The sequence below is a fragment of the Melanostigma gelatinosum genome (assembly GCF_949748355.1).
Source record: "Melanostigma gelatinosum genome assembly, chromosome: 4".
Classification (NCBI taxonomy): Eukaryota; Metazoa; Chordata; class Actinopteri; order Perciformes; family Zoarcidae; genus Melanostigma; species Melanostigma gelatinosum.
Genome location: NC_136637.1, coordinates 21,728,428 through 21,751,461, shown reverse-complemented (window position 1 = coordinate 21,751,461; position 23,034 = coordinate 21,728,428). Strand labels below are relative to the sequence as shown.

The 23,034-nt window shown below is 41.5% G+C and overlaps 1 protein-coding gene across 1 annotated transcript in view; it reads right to left on the bottom strand.

The window, feature by feature from the left end:
• pex5la (peroxisomal biogenesis factor 5-like a) overlaps nucleotides 1-21,716 on the bottom strand; it is a gene marked incomplete at both ends in the record, with an annotated part of 73,830 nt that extends 52,114 nt beyond the window's left edge. The window contains one exon of the mRNA XM_079266990.1: nucleotides 21,696-21,716. Within this exon, the coding sequence (XP_079123116.1) occupies nucleotides 21,696-21,716 (21 nt within the window). The remainder of the gene's footprint in view (nucleotides 1-21,695) is intronic.
• Nucleotides 21,717-23,034: the final 1,318 nt, after the last annotated feature.

Genomic DNA, 23,034 nt, shown 5'->3' with positions numbered 1-23,034 from the left:
TGTTATGGTTACAAACTCACATTTTGAACTGATTTCACGTGATACATTCACGACCAGTTAACCAGGTATGTAATAAAAGGCTGCCATACTTTAAGAATCATTCGACCCGTGATTGGAAAATGGCATCTTCGCTGAGTTCAAGAACCTCAAGGTGTCCTTGATGGAGTGTTAATATATTTGGTCCAGGACCATGAAAGTGTTTTTCTCATACTACAAAGAAATAATGCTTTTACAACCAATTGAAAGTATTATATTAACAGAATGCTATTTTGACATTATTGGTGGAATTGGTGGTTTAATGCGATTGGAGCACAGATGCCAGCTGAAATGTCTTCGCAACTGAGCCCACACAGGCAAAGAGCGTCAAACTATAGGATTGGTATGTCGTGTAGGATCATAGGTATCTCTGAATAAAGTAATGCAGACAAGGATGTTCCTGCTATTCTTCTCATTTTACATCTTTTCCTGCTACCAAGAGCAATTTTGACCTGCAAATCAAACATCAGAGACAGCTTCCATGGACGGAGTTCTGCTCCTTTAGATTGACAAGTTCATCAATTTAGACCTGAGAGAACTTTTCAATGGAGCTGAAATGGTAAGGCATACAACAACAAGAATATCATGCCAGTCAAGACATATGCTATCCAATTTAACACATTCTAAACCGCTTGCAACAACAAAAGATCCTATTTCAAATGGCCTTAGCCCTCTAACCTGAGATCAGTCCTTGAAGGATGCCAGCTGTACAACATGGTACTGTAGCTGCGCAAGTTCGCTGTTTGTTCTTTACAAAACAAAGCCGATTCATCCGCTGCTCTTTCCCTGCTGCCATCTGGACCCTTCACTCTGATGCTCTCCAACCTGACCTTATACTGCTGCAGCCTCATGTGGTGTTCGTTCTGTCACCAATGTGCTCATGGTTATGGCCAAGGCCAAAGACACCTCCATCGCTTCATCTGTAAAACCCACGAGAAGTGGAAGGAAAGTTAGCGGAAACTGTAAATGAAAATTGAAGTGTCAAATAAAACCCTGTTTTGATCGTTTAATCTGTACAAATAATGTAAATTCAGCTACTGTTGTGTCCCATGGCCTGACCGTGAATTTCAGGAAATTCTGGCTCAGAAAACAAGTTTATTTTTGATGGGGAAACAATGTAGACACCAATAATCAGACAAAACACAATGTTTGCAGCCTGCAGTGGAACAAAAGGTTGTCTCTACACGAACCACAGCATTAACAAGTAAAAAAGTCTTCCATGACATGGAGAGAAGTATAGTCATTGTGGACTGAGATAGGAAGATAAACTGCTGTCAAATTTAAGCAACAGAAAATAAGTACATTTCAGTACCTCCAACTTACTAAGAAATAAAAAAGGATTCATTTACAGTGAAGGATTATTCGAGTGGTGGAGGGAGAACACATGGAGACATGTGTGTTTTTGAAACTAGAATGTGTTTAGCCAGTGTGCAACCTACTCTTAACATCAGATCAAAGGAGCTCATTTCTTCCTCTAAATAATGGCAAGACTAAATGAAAGGGGGCACTGTCTTATGCAGTGTTCATGTGAATTTTCAGATCAGTGCACTCTGTCGGCTAACACTGATGAGTGTCGGCTTGTTTCATGTTAAACATCACACTTGCCCCGAACACCTCAACGAATAGGTATCTTGCTTTCACGTATTTTATTATTTGGTGTTGAGCAATCTTTTACGTGTGTTTTGCTTTTAAGGCTCATTTTATTAATTTTTTTTCCCAAGTATTTTTGTGAGCGGATAAGTGGGTCAAGGGAAGTGGTGTATGTTGAGAGTAGTAGGATTCAAACCAGAGTATTGCTGTACCAAAGATGCATAGTTTGGATAGGTTAGACAGGAGGATTTGCCAATATGAGAACTAATAACTGGACATCCCTCCTTGCTATCCTCAGCGTGAAAGCAGTGCAGTTTCAGTGGAAAGAAGGTTCTTGAAACCAGATTGATTTAAATCAAGTAGAATGTAGATCTCAGATTACATCTGTCATGAGTGCGAATTCAAACAGAGGAAACTCCTCTATCTGATTTGATAGCCAGGAGCCGGATGGACGGATATGACCTGAGAGGACAAAATAAACTAACAAATGAATTAATTCATCCTGACATTAGACCAATCCCATGCTGCTGTAATCAAAGAAAATCATTTTTAATCAGTAAACGTCACATAGTCCCTCTAATTGCACTCGTTTGTTTTAAAAATAACTTGCTTGAGTGCAACTCCCATTACCTGCCGCCGACTCGTACATTTCTCTCATCGGTGCCGAGAGCTGGAGTAATACCTGCACGACTTCTGTCACTGCTGAACTCTGAGTTGTAATTCCTCCATCAGCTGCAGAGCCACCAGCTGGACGGTAATAAAAGAAGCTGACATCATAGTCTTGTAAGAGTGCTGTGTCGTCACCGCTGCTGAAGTGCTGCTGCACATCTCCCACTACAATTAATCTACGAGGGAGACTAATGAGGGGAGAACAGAGCAACGCTGAACGATCGCTGAACTACAACAGAGGACACACGTTTCAGCCGACGTTCCACACTTTTCCACATGTTTATTCAAGTTTATTCTGAGATGGTTTTGCAAGTAGAAAATGTTAGGTGTGTCTTATTACTTAATGTTTGCATATTATTTTAGAATTGTTTGCAACCCTGTCTTCAATTCAAAATCTTTCACTAACCTTAGCCAACAACTTTAAGTGCCTGAACATACCCATAAAAGGTGAATCATGCTGTAGTTATTAAAGTCAGATATTGCAGTGACATGTGGATTTGAATACAAATTAAACAGGCTTTCAGTCAACACTTTGCAAATACCTTTAGAATAAACATTGCCCGTAACAATATATATACACATACATACAGATATCACACATACATTATCTGAGAGTGACTTTGAGAGATAATAGAGGCGGCCATGGTGGCGAGAGAGAGAGTAGGATTGAAAAATGAAGGCAGGTGATGATAGCTGGGCGGTAACACTCACGCAGAACTCAGCTTCTGCTTCTACTTTAACTCCCTCCCCTTTGATTACTCCTCATGTCCTGACGGAACAAAAGCCTTCTCCAGAGCCCAGTGGCCAATTTCCTCTTTCACCATTACCTGCCTATTAAGACAAAACTGTGGAGAAAGAGGACACTCAGCCCTTCTTGCAGAGCCAGCCCAAGTCATTACGTACATTATAGCTGTGTCGAAACTTGCAGCTTGGCCTGCAGCTGCTAATGATGAGGGATGGCAATAAAAAGGAGGAGGACCCCCTACGTGCATTGAGCAGGAGAGTACAGTAACCTGATTACTAGCTGCCTGGAAAATGGCATTACATTATTGCTGTAGACCCGACTCTCACTTCAAGCCTCCATGTGGCCTAGATCCGGACGACTGCAGTCTTTCTCTCCGTAGAAGCGTTTGTATCAATGTGCTTTGTAAAGCGCTGCCGTACAAACGGCTAATTGGCATCTGTCTGCCCCTGAGTGCTTTTAATTGCAAAACGTGGCTTTCTGTCTTCTTCATGCATTACTATTTCAGCCCATCAAGATGTGTTTGATTTAATTAGCCACCTACATTAGGGGATGCTGGTCCAGCTGCCTTTCCATTACATAGCTGAGAGGCGGACAGGAGGAAAAGAATCGACCATATTGTGCAAGTTACGTAAGAGCTGTTGTCAGAGTGGCCTTCCAATGAGTTTACTTAAACTAGAAAATTGGTTTTTATTATTTTGGCACTTGCAATTTAATCCAGGCCCACTCATTTCTCTGTACTGTATTAGGTTTCTGTGGGACTGAAATATACCCTAGACAGAGCTATTTTTAGAGAGAGAGAGAGGCTGACGGAATGTTATTAGTTTTGAAAGTATTTGTTCATAAACCAAAATGTTGGACAACCTGAAGTTTTTAACAAATAGACATGATTGTACGAACAACATTTCCTGTAAAATCCACCCAGTAGTTTTCAATTAAAAACATAAATGTTAACGTCATGGTGGCGCTAGAATAGTTATCAGAGGACCACTAAAATCAGAAGTATTCAAAACAAACAACTAGTTGCTATGTAAAGATAGTAGAGTAATGTCTACCTGAGAAGCGATGGAAGTTGCTCTGCCTCTGTTTGTGTTGTTTTGCAAGCTTCTCCTTGCTTTGATGTCACCGCCCGTGTGCTTAGTGCATGTTTGTACATGTGCGCATGCCACGATGGCTAACTACTGGCCACCGCTCTGCACTGAGCTCATGGGGGTTACAGCTAGTGACACTGTTCCAACCAACGGCGTTGTCGTGGAAGCGTATACCACCCTGCTGTAGTCCCTTGTCACCTTGAGCGACTTAAAGCCTTTGAAAGCAGCAGCTGCAGAAATAGAAACTTGTAGGGAGGAGAAGGAGGGGACGGGTCATTAATGTGCATGCGTCAGCACCGCATCAACCTCCCAGCCTGCTGATCATGACCAATTTCTGAGCCTCCTTTTTAGATGTTGTCTTACATGCCAGTCAGCTCTGCTCAAAATCCAATCCATATCCTCATTGCAAATAGCTGAGCAAGGTTTTTCCGGCTTGTCAGTATGGCTCGTTGATTACAGACCGACAACAGACAATCCAAAAATCAACTTCCATTAGAGCTGCAAAAGGTTGTCAAGTAATATATAATGTGTGTACGACGCCCAGATGGTCAGATCTGATTCAGATCAAGAAGACGTGATTAAAAGTCAGGATTCAGAGTTTCACTGTTTATGCATTAACAAGCAACCCGCAGGTCAAGTGTAGGTCCCCTGTTACACTTGCCCACCCGCACCCTGATTAGTACGGTGTCACACTATGAAGGCCCTGACACCCAAACCCACCTCCCTGCTGTCAGCCAGCCTGCCTCTCGTTCACCGGTCCTTCACTGGAACGGATCGAGGTCCTGCTGCGTAAACAAGATAGGCTGCCAGTAACGACTTATTGTTTGAGGAAGCTAACCCACGCTGTGAGAGGAAATGAAGGCTCTGCAGATGCAGCCATTTACATGTCTTAAAACGATCTGACTACTTGAGGATATGACAGTAACGCAATCATTCATCAGACATTCGTGGAAGATCAATCCATTATGATGTGCTTTCATTAATATGGTAAGATTCTTTTTTCCAAGATTTATTACATCATTTCAGTCATTCCTCAAAATGACAAACACAAATGTTGGCAGCTTCAAGATTGTGGCATTTCTTTGCATCGTAAGTGAATGTACTCCAAAGTGAACTGACAGTTTGTTCCATTCCGGCATTATGTCTAAAGAACACAATCTGGATCAGCGCCTACTTGGGATAATACTGTTATCAGTGAAACTGAGCCAGGAAGTTTTTTGGACTTCCTCTACACAGAAAGATCCAAGTGATGAAGCAAACATTTTGAAAAGCTATTAATTTAACCAAAGCAACACAAGGCAGACTGCCAGCATCAGCTTCTCAAACTTTCTTTCTTAATAAAAATAAAGATCCTTGCATTTCCTCTGTAACACACATTGTCTTCAAACACAGTGTCTTTTACGAAATACACATACCAGAAGAAAAAAATACAAAGCTGATATGAATTGCAGGTTTTTGGAAGCCACTGTTGCAGCGCTTATTGAGCAACAGCATTAGTTATGTGGACTTGCAGTGACTGGGTGCAGGGCCTTTAATTAAACAGTAGTTCACTCAATTCATCTCATGAACGGAGCTTTCATGAGAAATGTTTCCAGTAAAATATCTCACGAATTCAGAGAGGAACTGCACTGCAATCCATCATCTTAGAAACTTTTAAGAGTATAATTACTAAGTTCATAATTGTTAAGTTTCAAGAAGAAGCCAAAGCTCCACCTGTTATGCAAACTTAATGTAAAGGCACATCCAGAGGGACCATTAAGCAGCCCTTGTGCACTTAGCGAGTCATTTGTGGTTGCTGATGTTTTAAAAGCCTTTACTGGACAAGTGCAGCGAGTCCAAAGCGGCTTGTTCAGCTGACAGTGGAACTTTTCAGGTGTTTAAATGAAGAGCTGCTTCTCTGTTATAGCTTGTTTGTCTGGACACAATGAACTGAATGAATTTGGGGACTTTCTTACAATGACACTGTACCTGCAAAGGCATGCAGTCATTTCATTTTTGAGAAAGGGTGCAGTCAACCGTCTAATGGCTCTAATGTGATCATCGCATTGTAATAGTACAAATCGATCAAACTGAAGTATGACCCACAGAGAGGAGCATGCCCTAAATGGGAACCGCCAGCTGTTATATATGGCTCTCTATTGTGAGAATGCTTTACAATGGACTGGAATGTATTGTCTTTCAGTATGTGTGTGTGTGTGTGTGTGTGTGTGTGTGTGTGTGTGTGTGTGTGTGTGTGTGTGTGTGTGTGTGTGTGTGTGTGTGTGTGTGTGTGTGTGTGTGTGATAAAGAGAAACGGTGACAAAGACAGAAAGAGAGAGAGACGCCCACAGGCAGCTCATTACCTGTTCACCACAATCACAAGGAATCCATGATCCAGATAAATGTCCTCTCACAGTATCATTGATCTCAATGGAGGCAGCATGCCGTCCAACTCAACACGGCATCACTGACGTGCAGGGCTGCCACACTTGCAATACACAGCCATGAATCTCTGTCACGAAGTCAAAACGTAGAGGTGATGTGTCACTGTTCCGTCTTGGCATCTCACTGCTCAGATTAAATGTTTTAAGAGTCTTTACTTTAAATCTGCAGTAATCCCCTTTGAAATTAGTGACAGTAAATCAAACTGTGATCAAGGGTCAATGGGGTCTAACGCCATTTATTGCAAGAAAAGGAGGCCTCAAAAAGCAGCGCCAGTATTTCACGACTTCTATCCTTTGGCAAAAATCAGACCAGGCTGGATTTTCCCGCTGGGCCCTTTATCAGAAGAAGACTGATGTCCCGATATGACTTCGAGCACTAAGCCGAACATCACAAAAACAGATTTTCAGGAGACCATGGCCATTCATGCAGAGCAACTGTGCAAGGTGAGTTACTGATGGCAGCTATTTCTAATTTCCCTGCACACGGGCTCACTCTGTTTCATTTGCTGTTGTCCTGACAGCTTTTAAATTAGATTTAGACACTCAAAATGTTTGTCTTTGACGCCTACTCTTTTTTAAAACGAAGCAGCAGCCAGTCTAGATAGCCAAGATAGCACCATGCATTCATCGTCAAACAATGAATTTGCACAAAGCATGCCATTAGCATCACATGTAATTAGGATAATCTATTATAATCTCACCCTTTGGCAAACGCACATACAGTCCCACTGCTACCGACGCCCTTCCATGCCAGATTACTGCGGGACGTGCGTGAACAGTAACAATTCATCGAGTTCTTGACAAAGGAATCAGGTCGACACGCTGAGCTGCTTCATAGCTTTTTATAAAGGAGTTGTAACATCAATTTGCTCTTCTAAGTTCTTCCTCTTCATTCACTAAAACAGAGGAGGAACATGACGTCAAAGGATGTCCTAACGCACGGGTTCACTCGGTGATCTGTAATTATTAGGTGCTTGCATGAATCAGCGTGAAGGATGTTTTCTGCACGGTAACAGATATTCACTGAGGACACAGGGCAAGGATTCCTCAGCACAACATCCACAAGTTCAGAGCCGAGACTGCCTTTGTGCCAGATCATTGAACGGTCGATAGCAGATTTCACAATCGTTTCGAGGTGTGGGGCCAATTTTGATCCCTGTTTAAAAAAAAAAAAAACTTTTACTGAAGACGGTAAAACAAGCTCTTTTCAGTTTCTTATTTTTGTCATGGAATTGTTATGGCCATTTACTTCAGTCATGAGACCTGCTTGATTTGGCTTTTAGCCATGACGCTTTTGATAATGACACACTGGAAACATCTTGTGACCAACCAATCAGTGTAAAGAGCTGCCTTCATCAATGCCGAAAATAAGTTTTGCATGATTATTTTCCCGTGCTGGGTCACTCGAGTACACTCGAGTTCTTATTTCTGATGAAGCTGTTGTAGCTTTTCCTCATATAAATGTCTGACTTCCAGCTCAAATCAAATCTGAGTAGTTCATCATCAAAGGACAAATTTACTGGTCATCTAGAATGGGCTGATGGTAATGTGTGTGTGTGTGTGTGTGTCGGGGGTGGGGAGGGTGCTCTTCACACTAGATTAGCGGTTTTGATTACACAAGGGTCTGTAAGGTGCATACAATCACGTCATACAGCTTAGTTTCTTACCATCTCTTATCGTCTGTCAGACTGGAGAGTTTCCACCGCCGCTCGGTCTGGCTGCCTTTTGAAAACTTTGTGCAGCAAATGAATGCAGAGAGGAACAAACTGTAACAATGAGCATGCTGTGAAGAGGCAACCGTCTCGTCTCTGATAGTTCCAATATATGATTTTTCTCTTACAGTCTGTTATTGGAGTTGAAGCTGTTGGCCATAAAAGAGGCTGCCAACAGCGCTGTAAAAATACCGCGCATTATCTCGCTCTTCAAAGCATGAACACATCCTCTGTTGTGCACAACCAACTGATTTACATTAACAGAAAAGATGATGCTGTATAATAATGCTCTAACAGGATTGATGGAGCTGGAACCTGCTGGTGTTTTTACTTATATTATACATGTCTCTCTGGATAACTCTGAGTTGCTAATTAGAATTTACAGTATCTATTCACTACTGTCTGTCGTGGATATGAGGAGCAATATCTTTACATGGATTTTGTTATCACAAGGATGGATTGGAGTTAATGAATCTGCAGGATTGAGCTGCTTCTTCGACTAAAAGTTACAGGATCTGTGCACACAAAGTCGGGGAGGAGACATGTTTGATTTTGAAATCATGCATGAATGTCATGAATACATTTCCTCTTAACTCCGTACATTGGGTCAACATGATAAGTCAATTTTAGCCAGAAACCTCACACAAACCCTTACCAAATTGCCTGAATTTAACCAAATTCAAGTCGTCCACATGTAACTTTACTATAAGTGGTTTGAAAAGTGTTTGTTCAATCTGTCTTAAAATCCTTTAAAGGTAAAAGAAAGACTAAATCAAGTGAACCCATTCTTAGTGGTAATTTCATGAAGAGACATTTCCAACCTTGAGCAATGATGGGAAAGCAAACAGCAGGATTTCGCTCTTTAGTTATAGAAACAGAACCACGACATTCTATCCAAGTTTTGAAATTAGGCTTAGAAAGTCTGTTGTCACATTTTATGATGTCATCAGCCCAAAAAAATAAAAATAAAAGTCCTTAAACAAAATCCTTAATTTTGATAATTTCATTCAACACATTAAAGTAGCAACACACAACATTCAGAGCATTGGTATAGCAGCAAACAACTATCTGCTATGTCAATATAAAGTGGAGGAATGTCTACCTGAGCAGAGAATACAGTTGTTATCCGAGCTTACTTGCTATTTTGACGTAGCCCGGCCGTGCGTAGATTTTAGTGTTTCTGCTCGTGAGCCCCACTGGGTCGTACGGCGGTTGAAGCTGATAACCTCATCCTGACCGACAGCTTCGTCGTGTTCGGCTAATCTCGTATTATGCTATTATTGAATCGACTTTCTTTAATGAAAAGAACTCGTCAGTGCAGGCTTCCGTGCGGCAAGCAGGGAGCAAAAATATGTTGACGCTAATCCTACCACCACTGGAATCTAATTCTACAAATAGTATAATGCTATTCCCTTGATTATAACCGTTGCCAACAATGTTATCTTCACCTCACCTGTCTCTCCTCTGCTCCGCTCCGTGTGTTTGTGTGTGTGTGTGTGTGTGTGTGTCAATGAACGGTCCGCAGACATAACTTGTTCAATGTAGCCCGCCTTTAAGCTGCACAGTCAATGAAACACAGGAGCAGAGGCTATTATATATATAGAGAGGAAACACTGATTAGGGTAGCCTAATCTTTAATTGAAAATATGTTGAAATGTCAGGTTTAAACAGAATGAATAGACAGCATTCAAATGGTGATTTAGAATTTGGATGTCAACGTTATGAACGAAGCTTTGAACTATTCGGTACAGCCCTAAATGTGATCAGTTTATCACTTCAATAGTTTAAGGACTAAAAAAGTCATTTTGAATCTCTTCAGTAGAACCATGTTTCACTGCCTGACTGCACCAAGTCTTTTCTAGGACCTTTACATCGGACTGTATAGATTTCTCTCTCTCTTCAGATGAAAACAAAGCAGGGCCAAGCCTGAAAAAAGCATTCCACTGGCCTGCTTCAAGTACCACGGACATGCAACGCCTATCTCAACAGCTCGCTTATCTTGTGTAAGCTGGAACAAGACAAATCATATTTAGTAATAACTCGAAATGAACTTGAGAGAATCAGGCTTTGCTTCTTCACATTTATTTAAAAAATACATTTAATAGATTTACAAAAAAGAAGAAAAGTATTTTTAGTGTCTCCACATTATTTGATGACTATCCGCTGAGATGAATTGCAGTTGAGTTTTCAGCGGACCAGAAATAGAAGTGGATCGTGATTCATTATCTCGACCGAAAGTTTATTTGCATTCGTCCATCCAGAGACTTGTCCGTAGTGCAGCTCATGGTGTGCATTGGTGCGTTCGTTTTCTTGGCTTACATGATTGAGCCACATCACTTTCTCACACAGCTGGGCATTCATTAGAGCTGAAACAGCAGGCAGCTGCTTTCTAGGAGCAGATCTCTGTTAGTTGAAGGACACTTTAGCATCTACAGCACTTTCGACTGCTGGATTTTGATTCTTGTTCCACTTGCCCGAATTCGTTTGTCTTAAATCCAACAAATCTTTTGTTTCGCACACCGCTAACTTGTGCAAAGACCAGTTTGAGTAAAAAGTTCTAATGGTGTGTTCACAACCTTTTTATCCATTTATTGCAGTTAAATCACAGCAAAATCTGTTTATTTTAGATCCATATCGATGTAGTAAACCAGCCGACGTCTGGCTTGCTAGATACAGTAAAAACAGAGCGCCGCTGGATGATATTTTGAACCCAGACAGGACTGGGTTCTCGTGGCGCAAATGTCGTCATCCGGCCAGGTGGATGTTTGTGTGCAGGCCAATATTTGTGACTGCAAGGACTGTACTCATAGCAAGGGCACCGTCCGCTCCAGTTTCCATCCACACTCCAGTCCAGTTGACTGCATATACACCTCTAGCCGCTATGACCAGAACTCCTAGCAACATTTCTGATGCTAGCGAGGTTTTAGTGCTCCGATAACGATCACAAACAACAGGAAACATGCTACAATCTGACCTGAGGAGTATAGATTAATCCAAATGAAAAGAAAAAAACTATAGTACAGTGTAATCAAAGAAAGGGCATTGCCGAAATCTTTTGCACACATTCCCATCTGGGAGATTCCCAGTACAACCACTGTCCTCTATTGTTCGTCACTACTGGACCAGAAGGGAGTTAAGCACCTCGCTCAGGTTCACCTTGATGAGAGTTTTTAGATGTGGAGAAAAACCTTCCTAAGTCCTCACTCATTACTTTTGGCAGGCAGTCCAGAGGTTAGCACCAGTGACTTTCTAATGAAAGAAAATGCCCTGTCCTCGCAGAGAGAGAAGCAGATGTCAAAGTGCCGCAATGCTCCATTAAGAGTTTAATGTATCAATTGTGTGTGTGTGTGTGTGTTCTTGTACTTGCTACTTAGTGGGGTTTAAACTTGATTTTAAGGTCCAGGATAGAAGTAGGTGTCGGTTTAGGTCAGGTAGTTAGTTGTGATGGTTAAGGTTAAGGCAAGAGGCTAGTGAATGTATTATGACAATGGTGGTCCTCACAAAGACAGAGGTACAGGTATATGTGTGTGTTTGTGTCTGGGTCAGCTATCAGATTTGTCCTCCAAATTATCGTTATTCACATTATATTGCCATCAAAAGTTAAATATCAGTCGACCTCCAGTAGGTACACCGTAATCCCTGAACGCAGATGTAAACGCAGAAGTATAAATACATCGTGAATGCGTAAAGCCCCAATGTCCTTCCGACTGTGCCATATTACTGACTGACTGCCGCCTCTTTCTTTTTGTGGCACCTTTGCAGAAGTAAAAACATTTTTCTCTCAATTTCTAATGCTCGTAGAATATTGCCTACTTGCATTTTAAGACATCTTGCTCATTTTACAAAATTTCCGACCAGTCTAGATAAAAATGCCCTGAGGAAATTAGGTCCATTGTGATGGCAGCCTGAGAAACGGAGGTTCCCAGGTTTGACATATACTGTATATGGTTTCTCTGAGTTTCTTCACACTGTCACGAAGGGGAAAGAAGCATGAGAGACCGTTCAATTTAATCAATCTAATCCTATCTAATAAAAAGATAAAAAGCATGAACAGTGCAACATAACAACGATCTCTGTATTTATATTACTTGAAATAGACATTCCCACAGCCAACAAGCCTCTAACTGACACACAGGCCTCGTCACAGACACGTAGAAACACCTACACTCTCATTGCCTCTGTCAATGATGGATTATGCTGAGAGAGCAATGGATTGGAAGAAACAATGGAACAACGTTCATCTTGCCACAAGAGATGAGGGTTGTAGAAATAAATGCGTACCTATTTAAAGGTACGTATTGTGGAGAAAAATGAATCACACATCCACGCCATGCCTTGTTACCTACACTTGAACATGCCTGCATGTCCGCGGGCATGCAGATACAACCACATACTTTATGAACAAGCTTGAACTGAGATGCACATGCAGAGCAGGATTGTTGGCCTGTGGGACTGCTGCAGGTGAGGAGCCGGTCCTGCTCTGCTAACGAAACCTTCCTGCCTTTGCACCTCTCAGCTACCCTTGAAGTGGGCATACATCCCATCCGTACACCCAGCTCCTCTCCGTGCTCCGCTCTGCAGCCCAGCCCTCAACTTCTGCCAGAGAAGTCATTAACTGCATGTCTTGAGAGTATTTATAGAAATTCAAGGCAATTCCCTCTCACCCAACAGACAAACTCCTACAGGAAGTTATGGTGCATAGACAGTGAAACACACTACACTGGATTTGAAATACACTTCAATGAAAGTGATAACTCGACTCTTGCCCGCTGTAAATCCATCCGCCTCAAAACACTAAACAAGCTCCACAAAGGTTCCGTCCGTCTTTGCAAGTAATGTTAAATTGCCACATTGTTCAGCTACAGCATCGCTATCCTCCACACGTCATCCCTCGTTCAGCGTGTACAAATAACATCAAAGATTCCTATTAAGAAAGAGAGCTTTGGAGGGACACACTATTGGTTCATGCGGCAAAAAGCTCTTGAAATTAATTGATGGGGAATTAGAGAAGCCTCAGTTGCATTTTATTTGACTTTTGTAAACAGCTTGCTGCTGTAAACTGTTGGGTAGAGCTCGGTTGTAAATCCCGGGCTGTGACGAAGAGTCTTGAATTTGTCATTAGTGGCGATCATAAGAGGGAGGTAATTGGTATTTGTGAATACATGATAATTGGTGTGATAATATGCAGACCTTGGATTTCTGCGGAGTGTTCTCCAGCAGTTATGTGACAAGATCACCGACTCAGAGAGGAAGATCTATTGTGTAGAGCTGAGGGTGAAGATAGAGTTGTTGGGTTCAAATCCACAGGCAGGATGTCGGCAGTCTGCAAATCAAGAGATGCTCTGGCTCGAGGCGCGAAACAGATTCTCCTGATGATGAGAATGCGGCACGATGAAGACGAGAGCAGCGTTTCATGTGTTTCCCATGTAGCAACTGCCTTTGGATATACCTCACTTCTAATGTGAGTCTGTTCTCACTATCAGCTGACTGTAGCTGCTGCGCTCTGAAAAGCACGAAGAGAGAGACAAACGTAACATGCACGAGTGTGTCTTTGTTTTAAAACTGGAAAGTGATTAGGCAGCAGAAAATTACATGAATTTGACAGATTATGAATGTGATTCAAAAAGCTTTTATTTAGAGGTTGAATTCATTTGGAGCGAGTTGGTAGCCGACTCGTCAGTCACTGCCTTTGTTGCATGTCATACCTCTTTTTCTTCCTAATGTGAAATCATTGTAAATATAAATATATTCAAAGTCGATTATTCGAAAAATCAGTGACACTTTTGCTAATTGTTTCATTCTCCTGGCTACGACGGTCATTGTGTCCGTGCGACTTAAATTTCATCATCCTGTCCTGACTACCAGCGACTGTGCATGTGCTAGTCAAATGAACTGGATGCGTGTTTTGTCTACTGTATGCGATGTACTCACCATCCTTGGTTCTATTCTCGCACACAGTTTTCTTTTTTCTTTTTAATTAGCCAAATAAAACCAACAAAGAATCTCTCCTGCTGTCAGTGACTCGCCCTCATTTCTTCTAGTTAGGGGGGCCTCTCCACTGGGACTGAGAGTGGCTCGAGAGTTGTTGTTTGTTCACTAAAAATGCCAAAGGGTTGCTTCTATTCCTTGTGCAATATCTTTTAAATGTATTGCTTTTGGCAGATTAGTCGCTAATATCTATTATTTCTATTAGGAGTAGTGGAAGAAGCATTTAAGTATACAGGTCAAGAAGAAGAACAGCCAAATATTGTTTTTCAGTTAAACTAGTACCACTATCGCATGTAGAGTCACAGACGTAGAGCACCATCTATGTATTTAGTGCCATCTCAGAGGAGGGTCGGCACTGACTAATCACTGGGAAGTGAAAGTCCTGCTCGCATCTGCCACGGTGAACCGCATATTTGTTTATCAACTGTTCTTGTCCATGATAGCTCATACCTCTCCCCGAGGGACCAAACACATGCTCTCTCCTCTCCGCCGCTGAGACGAATGGTTTCTGGAGCAAATTAATTCCCAGTTGGAGGATGACTGTAATGAATGGGTTGGGCGCGAGAGATGGATGGGCTACCCTTTCTTCTGCACAGCCCTCTGCTCCCAGTAACAAAGATGCTGAGGCTTGTCCTACTTTTGTGGATGGAAAAAATGTGGCTTAGTACAGTAGCTCAGGGGACTCTCCATGTGGGGCTGCCATGTTAACTGACTTGGAGCACAAAGACACCCAGAGGAAATCTACCAACAGAGAGCAAGATGTAGAGCTGTGAAGCTGTGAATTTGGGTGCTTCACATTGATTGTATCCCTTCTCAGATGCAGGCTTTTTGTTTGACAAAGCATGATACACCGTATTGACATTTGGTGTGTGTGTGCGTGTGTGTGTGTGTGTGTGTGTGTGTGAGTGAGAGAGAGTCTGTGGTTCAGGCAGAGTCAATCCCATGACATTCAGTTTGAGACTAATAATGTCGTGTACAGCTTGTGAGCTGGTTCTTTGCAACGGTGTAGAGAACACTTATCCTGTGTCACCCTTTCTGTCAAAACACAAAAGCACATCAAATAAGCAGCAAAGGTCTGACTGACATGATGCCATTATTTATCTTTTGAGCAGGCAAAAAGCTACACTTCTGTAACACGCTCCACCATCCGGTACCTCGTGAAAGCACTTATTAGATATTAATGAAACTACAAAAGACATTTTAAAAATGAAATAGACAATGTATTGTAATAAATATGATATAATAAAGATATGAAAATAGAGTTCCAACAAACCCTTTATTGAAAATTAAGTCATTCTTGATCTTGTCGTTGCAAAACGTTTTTATTAAAATGAGATATCGGTATTTGTAAAGTGTAGGACATCAAATCCCGTCTTTTTCTCCACCTCATGCTAAAGCTACGGGGTTTCCGTCAGAAAAGTTAGGCCTGGTGGTAAGCATCTTGAGACGATGGCCAACGACCCGGCGGGGTCAACGTAAACGTAGGGCCAACGGTATCTGATAACAGATCAGCAGCACTACCATCAGCAGGGTCCGTGCCAGAGGTGTAACCTTAGTTGTTAGTTGGCAAGAATGTTCATAACATTTCCTGAAGCTGGTATATTTGTGGTTTAAATTGTCTGTTTATACTTTTTTCGTGGGATCTTTCAGGACGTTTAATATATTTTGTATTCCTGAAAGGTTGTGTCTGATCGTCAGTCTCATTGATGAGCGGCTTTCAGAGAAAATCTTTAATTGGCTCAAACCATAACAATCAATGATGGAATAGAGTTGCTCCAATTGGATTGTGGTAACCTTTAGCAGAGCGCCAGCGATCAGCCAATAACCAGTGCAAGGTTATTAATAGGAAATTACATTTTAGGCTATATTGATTATATTATACTGAATAATGAATGCAAAGTAAAGCATACTTTAATTCATAGATAGTGAAGATTAGACGGTCACGATAACATCAACATCACATTTTTTCAGCTTCACTTTAATGACTAAATGCTTCACTTTGGGTTTATGAATCCTTGTCAAAATGCATCTGAAGATGTAAACAAGTCTATGTTATCGGTCTTATTAGTCATGTTAACATTCCCAACAGTCTGCCTTGTGAGGGGCACAGCAACGGGACGTGAATACTCAGGAAGCCCAATCTCATCATTTCAATCCTGTCACAGCTCTGGATTTTGAGTTTTTTTTGTCTGCGTTAAATCAGGATTCTAGCTGTGGATTTGATTCTCAAACAGGGAAGAGTGAGACACTATAGTCTCACGCACATACCTGCACACAGACACACACTCCTACTGTCAGACTCTGACTATAATTAACTGCACAGTGTATGAGACACAGGAGGTCATCTCATCATCTCAGTCAGGCAGAAATAATTCATCATGTGAAACTGAAGAAGACTCTGAGGGACAGATTAGGGACTTGATTAAAGTTTACATACAATAAACATAAACACAAAATTGAAATAAACTGACTTTGTTTAAGTACCATGGCAATAAATTATGCCTTTTATTCCTCCTTTCACTTTTCACTGCCTTCATCCCAATCTCCCATATCCCCTTTCATATACCCAATGTTCATTTTTTCACTTCTAATGATTTTATAGGATGGATGGGTGGCTGTTACTAGGGCACAGATGACAGCAAAGGAAAACAAAAAACAATTGCCATGCTATGTTAGCAAGAACAACAACCCCTCAAACTGCTTATAGCACAACTGCTGCTGATGTTGAATCCCTCTTAGTCCCTCTATTCTGCTTTATGAGCTCCAAAGGCTGCTCAAAGCCTCTGTCGAGCCTCAACTACCCAACCAGGGAGAAGGAGAGATCCCCCTCCGCCAGTAACTGAGGACTGGATGCCAGCCATCTTGCTGAGCAAAACGGCACAATGCCAATTATTTTTGTTTTTTTATCATTTGTTTCTTAGTTTGTGAGCAGAAAGACATACAATACATACAAGCAGTATCAAATAATGTCACGTGTGTGAAAAGTTGCAGCTCAAATTGCATAAGCGTGAACAGTTTGTAAAATTACTTTCCAACGCAGACAACTAGGAGGCTATTGATTACAACTCAAGGTGTGGGGATATTAGGTATTAAGTTCTGCCATGCTTGAGAGTTTTTACTCAAGTCCTTCAAGACAAATTAACTTTTCCAACACTCTACTCTCCAGAAAAAACGTTGCTGTCATACCTGCTGGCTCCTCCAATAGCAGAATCCCATTGACATTGGAAGGATTTGGGGTGAAAGCTGAACTTCAGTATTTGTTTTACTTTTTAATTGATGGCATTAATCAGTCAATATTGTCGGTAAATGTTTAATTATTAACATCCCTAAAGCAACTAGCTTCAAGATTGTGTTCCTGTTTGAGTAAGAAGGCTGAAAAGACAATTATTCTTCAGTTAAACAATTTTTGACATTTTTGGGGGGGAATTAAATTCAAAGAAAGAAAAAAGGAAAAACCGATTTACCTCCTCGACGCTCGATCCCACAAACCTTCCAGATCAACTTTACAGCTCCTCTCTTTCTAATTATCCTTTGGTGTGAAAATACATCTTTCTTTAACATTTTAACAGTGCTCATTTCTCAAAGAACTTATGCAACTATTCTCCAAAATACAGTGACTGATGAGCTTTGGACTCAGCTATCTGTCTTCTCGACATTTACTGTCCTTCCCTACCGCACGTCCCCAACAAGGAGAGCAGTACTGTCTGCGCTGTAGAGCCTGAGTTCCAGCCGGATACCACCTGATTTCACTCATTATCCTGGCTCCTGAAATAGTCAGGCCAATTAAATCACTTTGAATCAAGACCATTGTTCATTAAATCAAGGAGGCTTTAAAATGGTCTCAGTGGGAAAAGCGTTTAGACCCCTTTGTCATGCCTGTAGCTGACCACCCCGGCTGTGGGAGAAGTCTTGATGAAAGCCTCTTAGTGCCACTTTAGTAGACTTAAACCAGAGTTCACAAAAGATGGCGTGATAGACCTGATGTTCACCTCTAATTGATGAATGCTTGTATTGTGGCGTGAGGTGCATGATTGCATAGACTCCTGCTGATATTGCGATGCCCTGTTGACTTGTCTGTGGATTGCGGTGCTGTTTTTACTGCCTGTTGGTTGATTATTTTGAATCTGCATCTCTTCCGCCATTAAACACGACTTCATTTTCATTTTAGCATTAATTGGAATATTTAAAATCATTAGAACTTACGACAAGTTATTTTGCATTTCATAAACCACATCGGATGATCGCTGATTAGCTGCATTTGAATGTGTCTATAAAGTCAAGTCGGACAGGAATGTGAACTCCAGTGACAATAATCTATCAGGGCTTTGGTTTACAATGAGGAGAAACGAGAAACACAAAGGGATGCACTAGGTTGCCACAAATATCCATTCCACCAAAACAGAACAAAAAACTGGAAACGCAAATAGAGAAAACTGATTCTGAACAACTCAGCAATTTTTTACATTGTATCAGTAGCCTATTTACTCTTGCAGAGCTCTGGAGGATAACCTCCAAACAAATTATCTTTCACCCAGCAAACCAAACCTCATAAACACATCGGCAGCTTAGTGAAAAGATGGTGTGAGCGAATGAGATCTTTTGAGACTACTTCTGATCAACGGTAGCATCCATCCAAGTTCTTCCCTGGGGAAGTTGGAATGTTGTAATCAAATGATGTAATCATGTTATGCTTAAGAGAACAAATATCCAAAGGCACCACTTCCATTAATCCAGGATGTCTTTTATACATACAGTACAAAGACTTCCGTAATCAGATGCACTGTAAACATGAATACCAAAGCAGGGAAACCGCTAAAACAATGACTTTGCAATCTAATCTTTCTCATATGAAGTACGTCAAAGAGAAAATATACGGTACGTTGACTCTTTTGTAGCTTTTTGGTTGACAAAGATTAGCAGCCATGCTGAATCAGCTCGCCTTCAGTTGCACCTTCAGAGGAAGAGCAATGAGGCTGACGTCCACACTTTTCTTTTCTTTACCTGCATCAATCATTTCCAACACTTGATACAGTAATACAGTAAGGTGATCCTCTGCTCACAAAAACCGACGCATTTTGTTTCATGCACAAGACAAATCTGTACTTTAAAATGCTAAAAAATTCCCTTTATTCACACATGCTTGTGAGACTTTTAAGACAAAAAGCATGATTGGAGGAATTGAAGACAGGTCCGGCGTTATATTTCTGCCGAGCAGCACTCATGATATTACCCATCTACACCAGCCAACCATGAGGATGAGATCAGGCGTTGTTTGTGAAACTCATGCCAAGATATTTGATCCAACCAATATTGTATCATTGTGTGCAGATCTGTAGCAATTATGCAAACATGCCATGATGGAAAAACCTTACGCTCCACGGGTGATACCACCACATTAACGCACACGTATCAACACACCAGGTCAGCGAGAAAATAAAATCTAAACTAATGAACAACACTGTCACAAAAAGAGACTTTTCTTGTTCCCACAGCCAACTGCTTCCTGAGCAGCAACACTATGAGCTGATGAATCTTGCCTACTGACCATCGTGAGAGCCTAATAAATGAGAACTTACAATTGTATCTACTTTGAAGCGGAAATCTGATAGCTGTGATTATGAGCGACGGAGATGTTACATAAAGAAGTATGTACAGTTTGAGCTTCATTTAAAATCCCAAGCTATGACTTCCAGCTCTCAATGATTTATGCCTGAAGCCTGCATTCAGAGGTCACATCCACACAGGGAAATATGAAAAAAAGTTATTACGCGTACCCAACATTCATGGAATGTTTTACTATATTTTACCCTGATTTAAATCAATTGCATGCAAGATACAAAAAAGCGAACTTGAGAATCTGTTCCTCTTCAAAGAGTTCCTTTGTTCTGAAAGCATCGCGCCTCGCCTAAATTTGTCTTTTTCAAATACAGCCTTTGCACAAAGAACATGATAATATTCAAAACAATAAATACAGAAGAGTTCCATGTTCATTAGAATGTTAGATGTAACAAACCACCCATTCACCACACAAGCAATGTGTTACTCTTTGTCTCTCTGACAAACTTCTGGCTGTATTACTTACAAATTCTGGTAACTGATTTCATATGCACACGCACACTTGTCTTCAAGGAGAGATTGTTGTCAACATCAAGATAAATCCATCAGTTACACAAGCGGGTGTCGCGGCAAAAGATCCATTACCGACAGATTGAGCGTCTGCTTTGCATTCACCGGACGTATGCTGCTAAATTAGCCCTGTGTAATGGTCGAGAAGGAGCCGCATGTGTCAGATAAGGCACAGTGTTGAGCCATGCATGCGATGAAAAACATGTAAACTGTGAGATGGTTGAAACAATATGAGATGAAACATGGAAAACTGTGATTAAAATATAATTGAACTTTGATTGTGTCTTTACATACACCATAACTCAGTGTCACAGGCTTTTCATTGACCCTTAACAAACACAACGCGGGTAATCCAGACAAGAGCTGCCGACCGCCTTTTCATGCATTTTCAATGAACACTGCTGCTTGAGTAATATATCATGAAATATTAAATGTTGACCTTTAATGCTCCCGAGTACTGACTCAGGAGTGGTCTTTTATTACATAATCAACTGTTTGGGAGCTGTTTCTCTGTCAACCAACAATCAAAGATTCTTATACAGAGAGGAGGCTATCATTATCCACCGAACTATATGCTAATTGTGTTCAAATGACAATGTGTGATTAAGCTGTTAATATCAGTTAGGCATACTGTAGCTCAAGCTATTCATGTATAGCTATATATCTTGTCATGTTTTAAACATGTTGCACCTTCTTGTCCCAATGTGTCTCAATGCGTGATGCAACTCACAGTATGTTGTTAACACTGTAGTTTGCTATATGGGAATTGCGTCAGATTGCGTGACGTCACGTGAGCATAAGCACGCCCGATAAGAAACGAATGATTAGTTGGCCCCAGTGTGAAGGCTGCCCTGACAATAGGCGCACCTCCTGTTTACGTTTGACATGCACCTGCACGTGCAAGGGGCGCGCTACAGTAGCTCACTCTCTGTGTTTTCTCACTATTTCTGACTATTGTAAATTATGCCGGTTGTGGCTGACGAAGTACACTACACGCATTTGTAGTTCCATGGGCATCCCTTCCAAGCAATTTAAGCAATTTGTCAGCTATGTGTTCAAAGCAAATATCCCTCAGTTAGGTTGCCCATTTTCAAAAACAGCGACACGTCTCTGTTGTCAGAGTATATCGCTGGTTGAGCTCTACTCGCCTCGGACTAACCGTTATTACCTAAAATCCCTTAAATAAATAAAATGACCTCGACACAAACTAAGCTGCATGTAGAAGTCCGCCTTGTTCACATCACTTAATTTGCGCCATCACAGCTAAATAGTTCGTTCTAATGGAAAAGGAACACGCAAAAGAGGCTGTCTTTCTTACCTGTAAATGCCCCTGGTACATATTGAGCACACAGTCAGTCGCGGATTTCCGTCAGCGGATCTTTGGACTTCTTCCAGACTTATGAAGCAGACAGTCAGACTGGAAGTGTTGACATGAAAAGATGTAGCGGAGTTTTGTTTTTTTTGGGACAGGAGGTCCGGAGGATCTCACAGAGAGGAGCTGTCCTCTCTTTAGGTGCTGAAGCTGACACTTTGCGCTCTTCCAGGATTTCTGTGCGCGGGGACACCGAGACGCGCCGGGCGCAAGAGGAGCGCGACGTCGGACCTCACTTTTACCTTTCCTCACAGTGCTGGGTGATGACAAATACAAGCCTTTGGAGTCCTTGTTGGGGGGGGAGGGGGAGGGGGGGGGGGGGGGGGAACCACCGCGATTTAAGTCTTCAACCCTGAACGCATTGCCGTTTTCCACGTATCTCTCCCTCTCTTTGGGTCTCTGACCGCGCTTCTGTCTCCCTCTCTCCTCTCCTCTCGGTGTGGGTCTAAATGTTTGGACGCTTCTCGGGGTTCATTCTCTTCTTATAGTGCGCTCCTCTTTCCCGTTTGCTAACTACTCCCTCTGACCCAGCCCTCTGGTGCCTCCTCCAGTGCTGACGTGCTCCACAAGGAGGCACAAGAACATTTCACTCACTTTGTTGTCAACTTCAGAGCATGTTGACAACACACAGTGTCCAAAATGTCATCCACGTCTGTAGTTATTGAGCATATCTTTTTCCTTTGTGTCCTGCAAAACAAAGCAAGTTTATTAAAAGTGCTTCTCAATCATTCTTTCTAGATCAACAATACATAATGTTTTGGTAAATTCATGTGGTTGTTCAATTGTTGAAACATATGTTTCCGTTCCTCAGTTATTATGCAACATATTGTGCAATTTCCTAATTAAATGCTGAAAGCAAACTGTGTACAGCACACATTATGTCTGAAAGAGTGTGAGATTTGGATGCAAAGAGCAAATTAGCTGTTGTTCTCAGTTGTCCAATTAGTGGAAGAAAAGATTATACAACCAAAACTTCAAGTAAAATTTTTTTACAGGTAACTAGAGCAAATTATCTGGTATGAGTGGAGGTACTTTAACCACAGCCATGTTGGCAAACACAATTTATCATCCTTTATAACTATATGCAGTGAAAAAAAGATTATTAATAAAGTTTAAACAAAATGGGACATTTTGTATCTCCAAAGTCCTGCTTGTTCACAGTTGTGCAAACCCACCACGCGACTGCAAACTTCAGTTTACCAAAATAAGTTCCAGACCTATGAAATAAGAGACTCCTGAGCAGTAGGCTCAGGCAGAAACTGCAGGTGGCACAACATGGAACTAA